The sequence below is a fragment of the Alosa pseudoharengus genome, unplaced genomic scaffold, assembly GCF_046254945.1.
Source record: "Alosa pseudoharengus isolate Yale_2024_CS ecotype anadromous, Long Island Sound unplaced genomic scaffold, YU_APseudo_1.1 YU_APseudo_1.1_scf_4, whole genome shotgun sequence".
Taxonomy (NCBI): domain Eukaryota; kingdom Metazoa; phylum Chordata; class Actinopteri; order Clupeiformes; family Clupeidae; genus Alosa; species Alosa pseudoharengus.
This window is the reverse complement of record NW_027468774.1, coordinates 7,045,647-7,065,056: the sequence shown is the minus strand read 5'-3', so window position 1 is coordinate 7,065,056 and position 19,410 is coordinate 7,045,647. Positions and strand designations below refer to the sequence as shown.

The 19,410-nt window shown below is 41.5% G+C and overlaps 1 protein-coding gene across 1 annotated transcript; it reads left to right on the top strand.

Moving 5' to 3' along the window:
• Positions 1-11,932: 11,932 nt before the first annotated feature.
• LOC143103317 (uncharacterized) lies at positions 11,933-17,230 on the top strand. Its single transcript, XM_076267146.1, has 2 exons — positions 11,933-12,172; positions 15,149-17,230. The coding sequence occupies exon 2, from the start codon at positions 15,344-15,346 to the stop codon at positions 16,853-16,855; it is 1,512 nt and encodes a 503-aa protein (XP_076123261.1). The 5' UTR covers positions 11,933-12,172; positions 15,149-15,343; the 3' UTR covers positions 16,856-17,230.
• The last annotated feature ends 2,180 nt before the right edge of the window (positions 17,231-19,410 follow it).

Here is a 19,410-nt window from a genome sequence, read left to right as displayed (position 1 = left end):
TCAAAGAGGAAATCCCTGCAGGTAGAACAGGTTTTCTTTGGTAAAAGAAAAAAAAAGCCACACTGGTTCATGATGTATTGAGAACCCCCAGTGGCTTTTGATGATGGGTAAAGTAGCACAGAACGAAAATGAATGTGAATCCCTTCCACCATCTTCAGCGCTAGAGCTGTGTCTTACATTTGAAACGGCCTCAGTGTCGGTGGAGGGAAGGTTAGCTACTGTTAGCAGTGGACAGAGGCAAGGCCAAATTGATTTTTGATGCCCACCTCTGAATGTGATTTTTTTTTTTTTTTAGATTGAATGAACCAGGGATGTCTAATTATTGACGCACACTTCACAATCCACTTTCTGCAGCCGCCAATGACACAACTTTTTTTTCTTGTATTGAGCCAAAATACCTCATAACAGAATTTCAGATACTTACTTGGATAAAAGGGAACACCTGTTTTTCTTTCTTTGTTGTTTTTTTATAATGTGCTTGGCTACACAGCACAACTGCATACTGGCCATGGATTGGCAGATGGTCTGTCGTAGCTCTGTGACTTGGACATTCAAGAACACCACACCTACTGCAGAAGCAGCACAACATTCATGGTCATTTGTGTACATTTGACAGAAATTAAAGCCCCGTACAAGAGACACAAGGAGAGTAGAGGGGTAAAAGAAAATGTTGAACATGACTACAAGAAGCTCGAGGAAATGCTACTGTATCTTCAGCAGTTATGATGACGACGTGTTGCTGTTGTAGAGAGTCTTGTTGGTGTAGTGTCAAGAATTGTCCTTTTTCTTTTTTGCTATTTTAGGGTGCTTAAATATTTGCATCCTCCTTGTTTTTTTGTTTTATTTTATATTTCTTCATCTTCTATTGGGGTGGGGCAGGGTGCTTACTTTGAAATCCTGACACTTCAGGACTTCTGTTTGCCTTTCCACTGGTCTTTCCCAGTGGCATGCACTCTTTTTTTTTTTTTTTTACGAAAAAAGACAAAACAAAATGTCTCCTCTGGGCAGCCTCCTTGGGTTGCGTAGCGTCTTCCTATTCTCTCTCAATATGCTTGGTGTCTCTATGGATGTGTGTAGCGTCTTGGTTACGGAGGCACCACTGCCCACAGTGAAGGCCGCGGTTCAACTCGGTTGCACAAGGAAGGTCAACATGTGTCTGTTCTGTACATGACAGCAGTCTGATTCAACAACGCGAGGGCTTCAAATAATGCCCAGTCTTCTCAGAGACCACTGGTTTCAAGGGATTCAAACAACGTATTCATGTTGGGTGTTGATTCCCATACTCTTGTACAAAACAGGTTTTTAAACTTGTCTTGGAATCATACTTGATAACATGTGAACTGTGTTCTTAAAATATTGTAAGTGTGTGATTTGGGGGAAAAAAGGCCAGATCCCTTGTCAGAGAAGATCTTTTCTCCAACTCAGTCTCCAGTACTCTGGGCTAACCACCAGTGTCCCTTCAGTCTCCAGTACTCTGGGCTAACCACCAGTGTCCCTTCGATAGATCTGTTAAGAGCTGCACAGGGTTACGTTCTAAGCCACTGTCACGAGTGCCCTCTTCTTACTTTCTTTTTCTACAGAGCTTTTGTTTGCTAGCGCAGGAGACACAGGAAGGATGAATCAATTCCTCTCAATACCTCATTTCCTCTCAATACCTCATTTTCAGGGGAAATAAGACGTCAAGAGAGACGTGCAATAACAAGAAAAGTCGAATTTGTTGGGTCTTGGTTAAAAAAAAACCTCTATCACAGTTTACAAGGGCACTCCTTATAGTGGATGGGATCAAAACCTCATTTTCTATCTATATGCTAGTGTATGATGTACATTAACTTAAATAATTATCTTTTCTATAGGCCGATTATGTGTCGATAGCGATAGAAATCGTTATCGGCCTTCTTTTATGTCAGTCCTGGCATTAATAGACAATAACAGACAGGGCTCAGAGGCTTTTCACTCAGTCGAAACGGTCACCTTCAACCTTAACCTTGCAACTAGCTGAGTTGTGCATCGCTAGTGCTAGGAACAAGCCGGCATACTAAGCTATTGTCTTGTCTCTTCAGCTGGATTTTCAAACCTTGGATCAGACTAGCACTTGTTTCCTATGCTGTGTGCTGCATCCTTCATGTATCTTTCAGAGGCGTTATTGCTGATCTACTTCTCTTCATGTCATCTCGTGGAGCCAGATGCATGTTAGCATGCATGTTTCTGGACAGGTTTTTGGGTCTAAGTGGGGGCAGCAGTGATTAGCAGGTCTTAGTGTTTGTGGGAAAGTTCTAAACCAATTCAGAACGTCAAAGTTGTGTTGTAGTGTGTGGTGCTTCATAGAAGCTGTTAGTGTGCTTTTAAAGATTCACTTAACTGGTCCTTAAGCTCCTCATGGTTCTTTGACAGTCCAGTTTGTGTGTAGGCTTAAAAAAATGGTTTGGATTGAGCCACATCAGCCAAGCAGCATGTCGCTTCATGGAGCATGGAAGGGAAGGGTGTAATTTGATTGGCTGTTGCGCTCAAATATCAACAACCTTTCATCAGACTTGTGGACTGTATCTTTAAAAGTAAAACAAGTGTTTTCAGTCAGATTGTCACCTCTCTCTCAATACCAGCATTATCTCAGTGAGTTGTCTCCAGATGTGCACTCTGATGGCCGTATCTGCCTGGCCCCACGAGATTGCCCAGAATGCATCAGTGCAAATATACGGACCAGTTTTACGATTCCTGTGATAACTATTGTATTGCCACATCAGTCCACTGTAAATAACATTTTCCTTCATTTGATTAATGTGCATTTAGAAGGTATGTGTGACATCAAATGGCACTAGACACAAATGCAGAACACCCTGTCATGTTTCTGATATTAACCACACTGAATCTATGCTTGATGGATGCATTCTCTGACCATTGACTCATCCTAGAAAGGATCCTTGAAAGGATTTCCTTTCATCTGTGAGCACCTGTTCATAAATGGTTCCTCTGTAGAAGCCTCCATAGAACCTGTTTTCTCTATAAAACATTTCAACCCTTTAAAAATTCAACCTGTTGTTGCCCTTGGTGGTCCAACCACGCTGAGTAGATAAAACAACAAAACAAACTCCATTTCATGGTAAAAAAAAAATAGTTGGTAGAACACGAAAGTTCTTTTGAACCTTATCTTTATGAAGCCTTTTGTGTAGGTCATTTTGAACTCTTAGCTTTGCGCAAGATTTCAGCTTCTTTGCTCCACATGAAACTTGGTGATTTTAAACAAAACAAATCTTCACCTTGTCTCCATTGAAGAACCTGTTGAGGTTCTAGTTAGAACCTTCTGATGAGAAGTTATGTAAATAACCATTGAGCCATATCAGCCTTTAAAATTCTAGGTAGAACCTTAACAGTCTTCTGTGGGCAAAGGTGGTCCACCTCTGCGTGGCTGATGTTGGAGACTTCACTGGGTGTTGTTGCTTTTTGATGAATGTTCATATCCAGTGGTGGAGTGTTTTTCTCTTTATTCCATGGTGCCTTTAGTGGCAATTAGAGGGAAGCTCTTGCCTGTTGTTCATATCATTTGTTGCCTCAGTGTTATGTACAGAAATATGTATGCCTCAGACATCAGTGATTTCTTAATGCCTTTTTTTGTAGATGAAATGCATTCATGGCTGTGAATTTTGGTGAAATAGCAACATTGCTTTTTTATTTACTCTATAATATAGATGCTTTGTCTAATGCTGTAGCATGCCTCTCCGCTCATATAACTTCCTCTACAGTTTTTCTGAACATAGCTAGGGAGCAATAGTGTTTTGTACATTACTTGTGTGTGTGTGGGTGGGTGGGTGTGTGTGTGGGTGGGTGTGTGTGTGTTTTAGGCATTTATTTTCCTTTCTTAAGCCATTCAGCTTTTTGCGTTTTCCTAACTGCCCGCTTTTCAACAAATGTCAAGTATTAATGCTACACACTTAGCTTTTTTGTTTTGCAGTCGACCACTTGCACTTTCCTACTTCTCAGTTTCTCTTACAAACCACAGTACCTCATGAGACGTATGAGCAAGATTTATTCATGTGGAATTGGATAGTTGAACAGCCATTACCTCAGCAAGTGTTGATTCCCATCAACACGTTTACATTTTGACTGGTTGATGCAGCATTTGTTTGTGTTATTACCACAACAGATGTTACTTTTCAGTTGCAATGACATGCAGACTTGACTATACCAGTTTGTTGTTTATTAGAAGGTTAATAGTATGCTTGTTAAATATTATGGGAAGACTGCATGGGTCTGATATCATTAGGTTGGTTTTATTTGGCCAAAGACAAACACGCTGATAGTAAACATAGTGTCTCAACTATCCGATTCTAGACATATGACTTTTATTAATTTTGGCTATTTGCTGAAAATGGGCTGATATTATATGGAAGATATTACCGTAAAAATATGATTTTTTTTCTGTTTGGAATAATTAAACCCTTATACCAAATGTGCACATTGGATAAAAAATCAGGGAATTACTAAAATGAGGGATTTTAACAGTAGGCCTAGTCATATTGTAGGTTTAGTTGAAATTATTTTGGATTTTTGTATTTTGTTTTTACTTTGCAGAGGAAATCTCAAAACAACTGACAAAGTTTTTGAGAACGTCAGTCTGACTGATCCTGATTTTCAAATTGTCAATTTATTTTATGTTTCATGAGGAAAATGTGAATGAATTCTCAATTAAAATATTTTTAGATTTGAATGCCCCCAAAGGTGAATTGACTATGCACAGATTTGATTAGGTACTTTGCTAGATTTTGCCAAATCATTGATCATGGATGAATGTTATGCCCAAATACAAGAGCTTCTTCCAAGCTTATGTTTCCCATTTGAAGTACCGGAGAATTCTAAATGCTCCCTCAGTCGTGTTTGAAGTAACATTGCCAGAACAGTGTAATTATGTAGGCCTTATGTCTTCATTTTATACATGTTAGATGATGGAAATGGATACTTACTGTAAGGAAATTAAACAAAATAAACCAAAATATGTTAACATAACCTTATTGTATGAATACATTGCTTATTTCAGGGCAGTTTTGATCTGTCTCAACATTTCAATCAGAGCGCTGAACATATAGCTGTGGATGATTAGTTAATAGATGATTTTTTTAAATGCTATTTTTGTGAATTAAATTTTAAATTGATTTTGGACAATAGATTTGGACACTAAATGGTAAGGTGTAAATAGATTTAAATGAATTAATCAGTATTGATAATATAAAGTAATACTCCTGGATGTAGTTCAAAACGGTCCTAGCACCTCCACCTACCTTTGCTCTCTCCTTTTGCATGTAGTATCCAGCAATGGACTGGGTGTCGTTTCAGATGTTCATGGGCGATTGATATATAATTATTTTTTTTTAATTTTTTTTTTAAAACCACTACAGACTCAAGTTTTAACATAACAAAAACTGAATTATGCATACTGGCACAATGATGAATACAGAATTAAGGTCATTTAAATATGGCACTCTATGCAGGGCACTCTATACAGGGCTAGAGTGCAACCCTCAGCTGAGTTAATTTGTAATACTGCTTGGCAACAGAGCTGCTTATATTACAGCCATTCGTTATTGTTTCAGCTGTACATATTGCATTATTGGAATAGTTCCAAGCTGTTGTTACGTTGAGCACATCAGCTCTGCTGGCCCCATTTCAAACTGTACGGACCATGCTAGAGGTACTATGATCCACTCTACTGATATTTAGTTTACTACTCTGCTATAACTGTAGTATTCATTTAAAGTTACTAAAGGTAAACACCCACTGATGCATTGTAATTGCATAACACTTGGGCTAATTAGAGAGGTTATGTAGATGCAGAGAGTATTTCGTATTCGTAGAGACACTTAATAGGCAACTTACTTAGGTAATAGAATGGTTACGATACCTAGGGATTGAGGGATACAGTTTTACAAATCTGACCTGCAGTTAACAAGTGTGTTATCTATCTGTTTACAAGGATACAAGTATTTTATTTGTCACATATGTAAAGATACTGTAAAACATGTAGTGAAATGGCATTTTAGCTGCTCAACTTTCCTGTGCAGAGGTATTACTAACTATTTATAAGTATAAAGAAGAAAGATTTAAAAGAATTTAATAACTTGAGAGAGAAGGGGATAAAAAGTGCAGTGTGCAGTGCGGCTAGTCCATGTGATGTATTTAGAGTTGTATATGTATTCAAGTATAAGTATATATACTCTTTTGATCCCGAGAGGGAAATTTGGTCTCTGCATTTATCCTAATCCGTGAATTAGTGAAACACACTGCACACAGTGAACACACCGTGAGGTGAAGCACACACTAATCCCGGCTGCCTGCAACAACAGCGGCGCTCGGGGAGCAGTGAGGTGTTTGGTGCCTTGCTCAAGGGCACTTCAGCCGTGGCCTACTGGTCGGGGTTCGAACCGGCAACCCTCCGGTTACAAGTCTGAAGCGCTAACCAGTAGGCCACGGCTGCCCTATTCAGGGTGCGGATGTCCTGAGGCAAGTAACTCCTCCTCAGTCTCTGTTTTAGCCCTGTGAGCACATAGATGTCTGCCTGACCTCAACGGTTTGAACAGTCTATGGTCAGGATATGAATCGTCCTTTAAAATATTACTGGCCCTTGCTTGTACTCTTTTTATATCCTGCAGGGTAGAGAGAGGTGCTCTGATGGTGCGTTCGGCTGATGGAAAACCATGAGAAGACCCATCAGGTGCTAAATAGAGGATACCCGAGAAGACAGCCATAGACCTCTGGAGTTCGCCTACAAAAAGAAACCAAAGCTGCCATCTTTGCCCATATAAGGAGATCTGGGTTTTTATTGAAGCCAACTACCTATGGCAAGTAACATTGCAAGTTAGCTCCGGGATAACAAAAATCAAAGTTTGCCGTCTTAATGTACCCACTTGAAGGCAGACGACAAAAGTGTGTAGAGCAACGTCTGCACTTCAGATTTGTGTCCCCGTGAGAGTTTAATAGGTGCGGTCATTTAAAATCCCCATGTTATTTTCCCATAGGAAAAATCGCAAGATACCGGATCTCCTTACATGGGCAAAGATGGTAACTTTTTTGTAGGCGGACGTCAGAGGTCTATACATAGAGACACATAATCATAATAAAAGGCAATTGCTACACACTACAAACTAAAAATGTTCAGTGTGGGGAACAGTAAACTCTCACTGCCACACATCACCTGTGTTTTTTATCCAACTGCGCTGCCCTCCCCACCTCCGGAGTGTAACAGCATTCTCTCCTTTTGAGCAACCCAAACTAACATCCGAGGATGACGCGCTGGCGGAGGACTACAGTGACGTGGGCGCTGGTGGGGATAGCAGGTGGTGTGGGCGGGCACGCTCTCTCCGGTCCAACTGTCGGAGCTCTCTGATGGCACGTCAGCTCTGGTGAGTCAGGCTGACACTCTGAGCAACCTGTGAAGCTGATGACTTTCTCTGACAAAATCAGAACTGCTAGTTATACACTGAACATATCCACAGCAACCCTAAATGATATCATGTCTTATGAAAAGCATACTATTAGCTCACCCGTAAATCCATTCATGCAACATTGACTGTACACCGGTGTAGAGAGTTGTCCTGCAGACCGATTCTCAAATCTCAAGTTAAGATTGGGAATTGGCCTGGGGACCTTTCATTCACTTATTCCAGGGGTTAACAAGTGGTGAAATTGAGCTGAATTGTTATCATGAACAAATTTAGTCTGTCATTATAGCCATTTGTGTTGCTTCTGCTGCTGCTGGTGTTGATGATACTGATGCAGAACCCTGTGAAACACTGCTCACTGCTGAGGGGCAGCCGTGGCCTACTGGTTAAAGCTTCGGACTTGTAACCGAAGGGGTTGCCGGTTCGAACCCAGACCGGTAGGAACGGCTGAAGTGCCCTTGAGCAAGGCACCAAACCCCTCACTGCTCCTCGAGCACTGCTGTAGCAGGCAGCTCACTGCGTCGGGATTAGTGTGTGCTTCACCTCACTGTGTGTTCACTGTGTGCTGAGTGTGTTTCACTAATTCACAGATTGGGATAAATGCAGAGACCAAATTTCCCTCACGGGATCAAAAGAGTATATATACTTATACTTATACTTATACACATATGTCTGCTGCTGTTGGTGATGCTGTTGGTGATGCACAACCCTGTGGAACACTGCTCACATATAGTCTGCTGCTGTTGGTGATGCTGATGCAGAACCCTGTGGAACACTGCTCACATATCGTCTGCTGCTGTTGATGATGCAGAACCCTGTGGAACACTGCTCACATATCGACTGCTGCTGTTGCTGATGCAGATGCTGATGCAGAACCCTGTGGAACACTGCTCACATATTGTCTGCTGCTGTTGGTGATGCTGTTGGTAATGCAGAACCCTGTGGAACACTGCTCACATATCGTCTGCTGCTGTTGGTGATGCTGATGCAGAACCCTGTGGAACACTGCTCACATATCGTCTGCTGCTGTTGGTGATGCTGATGCAGAACCCTGTGGAACACTGCTCATATATCGTCTGCTGCTGTTGGTGATGCTGATGCAGAACCCTGTGGAACACTGCTCACATATCGTCTGCTGCTGTTGGTGATGCTAATGCAGAACCCTGTGGAACTCTGCTTACATATCGTCTGCTGCTGTTGATGATGCTGATATTAAGCAGGTGTATAACTGTTAGATTTACTGATGACAATCAGTGTTAACAGCTTTCAAAAGGCATCATCTAGTCAGAGCAACTGGTTTAAATGTCTATGGGATTCATTCATCAGCCTTGTGACTGATTTTGTTGTTACAATTGTGTCAGAAAGAGGCTGGAGATATTGCCATATATAGAGTCCGAGTCTCACTTTTCCAAGGAGATGTGAGATGCTTTTCAGCTCAGAGCATAGTTGACTAGCGGTGAAGAGCTACAATCTCACGGAGCAACAAACGGTTGCTGTTAAAAGTCCATCTACACGATCGCCCACTACTTCAGACTGTGCTTCCAGTGATCTCCAGACTGCAGTCTACAAGGCCTAACGTTAACGTTATCTCCAGACTGCCAGTGAATTCACCGGGTTGGCTAGTTGCTAAAGAACTTTGTTGGCGTTGCATGTGAAGACACAGCTCTGTGCGCAGTTTTCACGGATCATTGCCCTTGGACATTTTTCAGCTGGTTTGGAAATTGGACTAATTTTAACATCACTTTTCCAACTTTTTAAATATATATATATATATTGTTTATTTGTTTTGTTGTCTGTCTTGTATGTATGTCTTGGTGTCATGGGCACGCTGGCGACTACGCCGCTCCATCCGGCATCTTTTGTCTTGTTATGTGTCTTGTTTGTGGAGCGCTTTGGGTTGCACTCTGTGCATGTTTAAATGCGCTTTAAAAATAAAACTGACTTGACTTGACTTGACTAACAGATGTGCAATGCAGCTGCTGCCTGGATGTGCCTTAACCCTTAAAGGTGTGGGTTTTTGAACATTCTAACCTAAGATTCCGTTCTGCAAAAATTCAAGGTTCTAAAATTCTATGTTGAATTCAATGAACTCAGATATTCTTTAGAACGTTAATTTTCCAACAATCCTGTCACACCAATGTGACAGTATACCTTTAAGGGTTAAAGTGCGTATGTCAGGTTAAAAAATATTTTTGACAAATGAAGGGACATGAAGCAAGATAGTAGTGAGTAGTGATTTTTCTTGAAAAATCAGCTTTAAATACAATAGAACAATATTTACAGTTATTTTTATAACTGAATTTATGAACATTCCAGACACAGTGATGACCTCATAAGAGGGAGTCCAGCAAAGTTGAGCATAGGGGAGAATGGGTTTTAACTGCATTTTCTTTTACATAAGGCCAAAAATGCTCTCTATGACATACCAGTGGTTCATAAGCATGAGCCTGACTGGCAGGGACAAAGTAAAGATGAATAGGCTACAACATTTTGGTAAATCATGGCCATCAAATCATCAGTGAGAAATTGATTAGGGGTGTGAGTAGGATCGGATCACTATTAGTATATATCATGGCTGTTGTGTCATTTGCCATCACATAGGCTTTCATATACAACAAGTTAAGTAGAATCAGTAAGCAAATGAATAGTCTGTCTATAGCTAACATTAGTTGATAAGCAGATGTATAAAGAGCAAATGAGTGGTAGCACATATACACTGATGGTTTCATAGTCAGGTCTCTAAAGAAAAGCATATATGCCCATGGTTGGCGGAACATAGACTAATGAGTTGCTTACTGATTCTACTTAGTTTAGGCTATATAATGGCCTATATGTGATGGCAAGTGACACAACTGGCATTTTCAAGCATTGCTACTTACCCATATCCTCTTCATCAATAATGGTTGCCAGTAAAGATAAAAAAGTATCAGGATATTTTTACGTCAGGCAGGTAGTAGACTCTAGCATGACATACTGGAATGAAGTCATGTTTTTGGCCTCACCAGTGTAAAAAAACCTACTGTATGATCCCTTATTCCCATGTGTTTTAATTGACCAACTTTGCTGGACTCCCTCTTATGAGGTCATCATTGTGTCTGGAATGTTTCCTGGAATGTTCATAAATTCAGTTATTAAAATAACTGTAAATATTGTTCTATTGTATTTATAGTTGATTTTTCAAGAAAAATCACTACTCACTACTATCTTGCTTCATGTCCCTTCATTTGTCAAAAATGTTTTTTAACCTGACATACGCACTTTAAAGGGCTTCCCACACACTTCAGTTGTGAGTTTGTGAAAGCTTGTGGATATCTATGCTCAGTAGCCAGTCATATTACACCCTCACTTCAGTGCTCCTGAAGCACTGTGTTGATTGGCTGGGATTGTTTGTCGCTTGGTCTGAGCCACTATGTTTATTTTCCCAACTACAGAGGAACTACAAGGAATGTACCTTCAGTTATTGGTGGCTCTCAAAGCATTGAAAATATGTTCAAATCATACCGGACAATGTACAGTATGCCGATGGTCCAGATAATAAGCAATACATGCATGCCTGTAGCAGTGTGTGAATCCGGGCTCTGACAGCAACCTTCAACTCATCTGTCATGGCAACAGAGAGCACAGTTAATATGCGGTGCCACTGTTACACCTCATTGTTCATCATCACCCAGCAACAGGGATCGTATGGTTTAAAATTATGGACTCTGAAAAAACCTTGTAAAGTCTGAGCTGATTTTTTAAATCACTGTGGCATATTACAGACCACGGTACCAAGTCTGCTGACTATTTCTACCTGTGGCAGCATACATTTGTAACAGTTTATTACTCATGTAATAATGTGTATTACTTTATGTAATAAACACAATCTTATATTATTGATTGTAAATGGATGAGAGAATTTGGGCACGGTTGAAAAAAAAAAAAAACAGGGTGATTTTACTGATGTTGATATGCCTATGTCTAATATAGACTGATTGGCAAGTTGTTTTCAGCAAATTATTCCCTATGTCATTGATGAAAAATGAGTGATCTTTCACAGTAGGCTATTCAACACACGAAATGACAGCGTAGGCTAAGCGCATTGGTCTCAGTGAGGCTGGAAATCATTTGCGTGATGGTCAGTCAAGCACGCAAAATAATGAGGTCAAACCCAATTTGTCTGTCATCAAGATCTGCAGAGCGCTGCCAAATATGATAGCTTTCGCATACAGTGATGGAATGCATGTAGTCATCAGGTATGATATGAAAGGTGGGACGTTGACCTGAATATGAGAACATCTGCCAACGTTGTAAGCGAATGGTACACTGACATAGATTCTACACTGTTGACACAAAACAAGTATCCAGTGTGTGATACAATTTTGTTTAACATGTCCACAGCAATGGCCATCGAAGGGGAACGTAGATCATCAGTGGTTACATTGTCACAAATCATACTCTATACATTCGGAAGTGAAATGCCGCCCAGAGAGAATGCATGCTGCGCGCGCATTTACATTTTACGACGGAAGTGCACAGCAGAAACACCGAGGAAAGCGACAAGGGAGTGAAAACGAAGCGGAATTAGTCAATGAGAGAGAGGGAGGAGAGGAGAGAGGGAGAGAGGAAAGAAAAGGAGTGCGCGACACGGAGGCTGCTGGACTCTTGGGCCGAAGAGGACGTGGCGGGTCCGGCAGAGGTTTTCCCTTTCAATCACGACGGCGAGCCGAAGACGTAAAAAAAACAATGAGCTGGAGAAACAGCAGGTAGCTGCAGCTGGAGAGCTATAATTCATATTTTCACCTCTTTCTGCTCGGTGATGTAAAATGTGCATGGCCCAGCGCAGGTAGCCTATCGTAATTTGATAGGTCGTCTTTTGTTATGGAAAATCCTCCCTCAGACCGGACGGCATATCAAAGAAGCAAATGTGCGGGGCAAAAAGTTGTTGCTAGCGATGCTGCTCTTTATAGGCTGCAACTTTCCTCTTGTGCTTGTAGGTTGGCTGTGTGGTTCGCTGTATCAGCGACGTTAGCAATAAACAAGATGGCCACTGGCTAGCTGGCTAGATGGCATTTCGCCCCGTCTTTGTATATTATCGTACCCTCTGAGATCATAAGAACACTTTTGATTGATGTGCGAATTAACTTTTAATTTTATAATAAAATGGCACGCCCTCGTTCTACATTCCCCTACTATGTTCACTTAGTAATTTAAGTACGACTATAGAGGAAGAAAAACACCAGATTTGTGCTGCCAGCTAAAAGTGCATGATGCGTGGCGAACTGGCAAGCTACCTAGCTGCAAAAAGGTAGTTAACGTTCGACACATAGGTAGACAAAGTTATGCTCGCCGAATACCTTTCAAAATGCAAAATTGTTGTCGAAGGTTGTAAGTTCTTAGAACAAGGATATTTACTCTGAAAATGCAACATATTGTAAAATGCAGGCGCGCAACTTTTTCAGGTTGCCGACAGATTTTAACTCTTTGAAGTAAAATAAACCGCATGCCTGACATTTTCTTGTTGAAGTTAGTGCGGGTGCCAAGTACACATATTTTTGAAATAGCTCAAGGATGTGCATGTAATTTCCTTGACATTTAGGTCAACCTTTTTAATTCTGAGGTTTCTTGGGTACAACATATGTATCCCTTATTTAACGACAGACGATTTTAATGTATGTATGTCATGAGCCTATTCTAGGCTGCATACAAAATGAGGTCATGGGTGAAAATCGGTGTATTCTCTTAAGAATGCGATGTGACAGAAAAAACAGGCCTGGCACAGTACCTAAATACGCAAAGTTAGGGAATAATCTACTAACTTTTAAAAATCATGAATACACTGAACTCGCTTATCATCCACTTTGGAAAGCTCAAAGCAAGCCCTAATTATCCACAAATGGGCTGTTAGCATAAGAAAAGCGCCAATCAGTAGTGGTAATGATGTGGAGCCTCTATGCTGATTCTAACACAAGTGAGGTGTTATGTATTAGCACGAGACCATGTTTGCTTTGCAATTTAAAGGCATACCTCCAAAAAACTAACAAGCATTAGTAACAACAACAGCAGCAGCAGCAGCAGCAACAACAACGTAACATCATATTCTTGTCATTGTTACTGTTGACACTAACGACAGTAATCGTGGTGAAGATGAAGTCCTATAATAATAATAATAATAATAATAATAATAATAATAAAATACAATAAACATGTTATAACAACATACCAACTAAATTGTTGATACAATCAAATTATAATAATGCATTTGTTACTGCTATTAGGTTATTTGTGTAAGCATCATTATTACTTGTAACAGGACCAGCAATAGTAGTTTTAGATGTAGTTACAGCTGTAGAAGTAGCAGAATTACTATTCATTGTGAGATTGTACCAGATCACATTGCCTGGTGCATAGACTGTGGATAAATCTCTGGGAAATCATACAGAATCAGAATAGCTGTTTTGTTTTCTGTATGTTTGATGCCCTCAAACTTGTATATGAGATGCTGTAAGTGTTGGTGATGATAAAGAATAAATTGAAAAACCTTATAGATGGTTTAATAAGTGAATAAATGGCCACCTGAGGCTTCCTCGTTCATGAAGTGAGGCCCTTTGTAATTGGCAGCCATGATGGGAGTCTTAGCAGCTGCACCATGAGTCATGTGCGTGACTCACAGAGTTAGCATGTGCCCACATAGAGCGAATACCAGTAGTAGGCAGGTGCCCAGCGACACAGCCACTGGAGGTGTGATAGATGCGTGTAGGCTAAATGTCATGTTAAGAGTTAACTCTTTGTGTTTTTAAATTAGTTTATTATAGCAGAGTGAATATTGATGTACTTGGTAGTGACACACTTTGTCCTTTAAAGCAACACCAAAGAGTTTTTTGTACCTTAAAATAATGTTTCCAAAATCGTTTCAGTGGTTCATCAACTCGTAACAGGGTGAACGGCAATTCTGCATTCGCTTCACGGCCCTCTATCGGCTATAACCGCACTATGTAAGTTTGCCAGATCGGGTAGCGGATCTGTAGTTCGATGGAATGAGACATAAGAAACTACAAATTTGACTTGCATCTGATGTCGCAAATACATCAGACTTGTATAAGTCCTGCAAAATATTCTACCTTGTCTGTGGACATGTTATTTGCAAAGCCGGTGCTGGATAAACAAATAGTGTGCGTGCAACAGAGGGAAAGTTCTTTGGTGTTGCTTTAATTAAGTTTGATGGGTTAATGTGTTCAAATGGCCTTTCATTGCTTTTACACCAGCGTCACAGAACCTATTAACACACTAGCTGTCCAGAATATGTACTGTGTAGCCTAGTTCTTTTCTTAGCTGGTTAACCTGGGGCTCTCCCAACTGTCAGCAAATGTTGCTAGGTAGTTGCCAGTTAGCATGCTAACAAGCTTTTATCAGTGTTAACTGTCCTGTTCATGGTCTTTGAAATGTTTGACATGCCCTTTTGGCAGTTAGCTCGCTAGTGTTATACAAAATATCAATACTGATATTTGTTTTTTATATCAAATATTAAATTCATATTTTGTCCTTAATACTGATGCTTATGCTGGTGAAATGAAGTTCATTAATGGGTGGAGGCAAATTGATAGATTCTGAACAGCATGTTTGTCGTTCTGTTAAACAGTTTACATGTAATGAAGAAAAGTACAATGGAGACGGTTACAGTATTTTTACAACTAAATAACTGAATGTTTTTTTCTTTTTCTTCTCTTTGTTGAAATATACAGGGCCCTTGGAGATCAGCACTTACCCTAACCCAGGGAACAAGCCTTGGCACCTATCACAGGAAAACAGAACGTGGCCTCTTCTATTTTTCTCAGGTGTAAGGCCACCATATCATATCATAATCATTTTTTTGTAAAGCACAACCTCTGCTCCCATAACGGAAGCCATAGCCGGCGTGTGGACAGGACTCCGCCACCATGGCAGAGCTAGAGACCGAGTGTATCTCTATAGGGCTAAACACGCTGGCGTCCGAGTGCGGCTCGCCTCCGCTGGACCCGTTGCGGCCGGAGTGTAGCACGCCAACCCTACACCTGCTCTCCTCCGACTGCTCCACGCCCAACCTCAATACGCTGGCGTCCGAGATCGTTGAGCCCATGGCCATGCTACCGTGCGTGAAAACCGAACCGCCGGACCTGGAGCCCATCCGCACCGTGGACCTGTCGGAGATCCAGCCGCTCAGCACGGCCGAGCTGGGATCGGACCAGATCAAGATGGAGATCAGCGGGCTGGACTACATCAAGTCGGAGCACCACGGCGGTCACCACTGCGACATGCACTCGTTCCACAGCACGGAGCTGGACTCTTACAAGAGTCACTACGAGCCCAGCCTGGTGTTCGACTATATCACGCACGTCTCCGACAGCCTGGAGTACATCAAGTCGGAGCAGCACACAGACCTACAGTGCTACTACGCCACCGAGCTAAGTTCCATCAAAACAGAGTACGAACCCAACCTCATGTCCAGCCACATCCGGTCGGAGATCAACGGCCTCGAGTCCATCCACATGGCGGAGCTGCGAACCGAACTTAATAAGCTGAGGCCGGACTCCATCATCGACGGCATGGGGAAACTGGAGTCCGACTTTTCGGGGAGCGACCTGTTTGACCTCGGCTCCGGCCAGGAGACGAAAGGTTCGTCTGAGACGAGCCACGCGGGGACCAGAGGGCACAGCGCGGGTCCACGCAAGCCTCGCAACCTCAGCGGCGAGAAGCCCTTCTCCTGCACGCAGTGCGGGAAGAGCTTCAGCACTCTGGGCAACCTCAAGACGCACCAGCGCATCCACACCGGCGAGAGGCCCTACATCTGTCCGCAGTGCGGAAAGAGCTTCGGCCAGGCGGGCAACCTCAAGCGCCACCAGCTCATCCACACCGGCCAGAAGCCCTACACATGTGCACACTGCCCCAAGGGCTTCACCAAAGCGGACGACCTCCGCTCGCATCAGCGGCTGCACACAGGCGAAAAGCCCTTTGGCTGCCTCACGTGCGGCAAAAGCTTTAGCCAGTCCAAGGAACTCAAAACGCACCAGCTTAGCCACACTGGCGAGCGTCCGTTCTGCTGCCCGCACTGTGGCAAGACCTTCGTCAAGGAGACCAGCTTTCGGAACCACCAACAGATCCACACGGGGGAGAAGCCCTACACGTGCTCACAGTGCGGCAAGACCTTCAGCAATTCAGGGGTCCTCAAAACGCACGAGAAGATCCACTCGGGCGAGCGTCCGTTCGGCTGCACCCAGTGCGGCAAGAGCTTTGGGCGCTTAGGACATCTTAAAGCACACCAGCAGATCCACACGGGAGAGCGCCCCTACTCGTGCTCCCACTGTGGCAAGAACTTCAGCCAGTCAGGCCACCTCAAAGCACACGAGCAAATTCACAAACGAGAGCGGCCAGACCTTAGCAGTGGCAGCAGTCTCAGTAATGATAGTAGCTAAAAACCTTTTAACTTCTCAGAGTATTATTCCTATTTGTTTTTGTTTTTTATATATAAATACTACAGTATATATATAAATATATATGTTTCCTTTATGTTTTTCATACCTTTTTATGTCCTTTTTGCATTATGTTGTTTGGGGTCCATGTTGTGACTGATTTGCTCTTATGCAAGTGTCTGTTTTTTGGGAATCAGTGGCGTCACAGAGAACTGTGTAGAGAGCTTTGTACTTTGTCGGATCTGTGTTGTAGTGAGTGGCATTCCAGTTTCTTTCTTCCGGTAAAATACTCACCATGTACACATTTATTGATAACATGTAATTCCTAAACCTTGTACTGGAATGAGTTATTAAAAAGAAACTAATGTAAAACTGCAATGATGCTTGTTCCTTTATCAGAACCATGGTAATTTGTTGTACACTTTGAAATTGCACTTTAGAACATAGAGCTTACTTTTCAGTAGAGTCTTTTGCTGGTTCAGATGCCAGCAGGTGTTAAGACATCTTTTTTCAGGAATTAAACCTCATTCAAGGTCAAAAATAGTGAGTGTAGTAGTGAAATATCTTGATTCACTCTTACTGTAAATGCATGAGTTATAAGCCAGAGTTGAGAGTGGACAGATTAACTACAGTTTTAGGACTATGCACCTGTATTGAGGCCTGTTACAGTAACAACTGTTAAACGGTTCCCACGGGTCAAGGAATTTCTGGAATATCATGGAATTTTAGAAAGTCTATTCCAGACATGGAAAGTCAGGGAATTTTATATTTTTTGGGGCATAGTCATGGAATATCAGGGAATTTTATAAAATGTACTTGCCAAAATACATTAACACAAATATATTTCCACGCAGAAATGGTGTATATCTGGTTATTAGATTTAATGCTTGCTTGAATTGCCCAACTGTGTTTATTCAATGCCTATTTATTCATCTCCCGCTCTAAAAAAGTAAAAGATTCTTGAACGCTACGCAGGTCCTCTGAAATCTTTCGTCGGTATATTGTACTATTCATTATATAGTAAATCATGGAAATTCAGGTTTTTTGTGAGGGTAAAGTCATTTGACTTAGAGTGGGAACCCTGGTTAAATGTTTTGTATGTGAGACTGAATGTTCAGACTAATTATTTCCCCTCGCATAGTCCCGTCAAGATCAGGTGTGTGTCAATAACTGTTTTCAGACATGTCCTCTGCACTACATCACAGCACAACCCCCTGCAATTATGTAAGTGTAAATCAGGTTTCTCAGCCAGGTATACTTGCGTATACAAGGAATTTGGTCACTGCATTTATCCCATCCGTGAATTAGTGAACACACAGAGCACACAGTGAGGTGAAGCACCCACTAAAATAAAAAATATTAAATAATAAAAATACAAAAAATGTATTACAAACATCTTGTATCTTACCACAGCAAGCTGGCAGCTGGCATGTGTGTATAGGGCAGACTGTCCTGAATCTGGCAATATCATTGCCATGGTGAAGGGATTCTCTGGGGCTGAGCAAATGTGAAAAAAATATGGTGTGTGCCTTACGGAAATAAATGCCTTTTTTTTTTTATTTAGCCCTATAAGCCCTACTCTATTTTTGGCCATTCTCACTACCTTTAGTTGTAAGCATTTATCCTGGTCATTGTAAGTGCCATTTACACATGCTATATTTTTTCAGAACAGTCTAGGCTTCCCAGATCTGCCACCAACTCATATATTAATACTTGCATTGATTTTATTTTTATTTTTAAACAATACAAAGACAAAAAGCGTATTATACAATTCTTACATTTTGAAATATATCTCTGTCAGTTGGACATGACTTTCATGTATGTGTAGGCCAGACTGTCCTAAATCTGGCAATATAAGAACCATGGTGGCGGGGGGCTTTGGGGCTGAGCAATTTACAGACATGTGGTGTGCGCCTTACAGAAATAAATGCCATTTTTTTTATTTAGTAAAGAAAAATGACCTTTCTGCGCTCCATATCTGGGACACGAACTGATCTGACCTGACTTGACCCGAGTTTGCGTGTTAGTCTGTGTGTGCACTCATGATGATTCTACAACTTTTTACTGCATTGCCATGAACAAAGTGAAGGCAAAAAGGTGTTCCTTTGTTGAATAAATTAGGATGCAATGTGAGTTTTGAATTGGATGCCACGCAGGAATTTGCTAATATCTCAAAACCGGATTATGAACATGCTTTGCAATAGAGAAACACATGATAGAGTTGGATTATGAATATGCTTTGCCACCACAACACACAAAAACGTGGGGTAAGTCAAGCTATATGAAATTATTATTTTGATGTCACTTCGTCTGTTATATAACCCAGAAGGATGTACTTGGTATCAAATTGTAGATCTGTGTCTCCTCTTTCATCTGACATGCGTGGCATATATATCCGATCACGGGTTCATATAGGCCTAATTCAAACAAGAGTAATGGGTGTGCAGCGTTGGTTTTTGTACATGACTGTTATTTTGCAGTCATGTTGTCTGTTTTTATATCCCAGAGGGATCGATATACTTGGTACCAATGGATAGCCTTGTGCCTCCTGTTTCTTC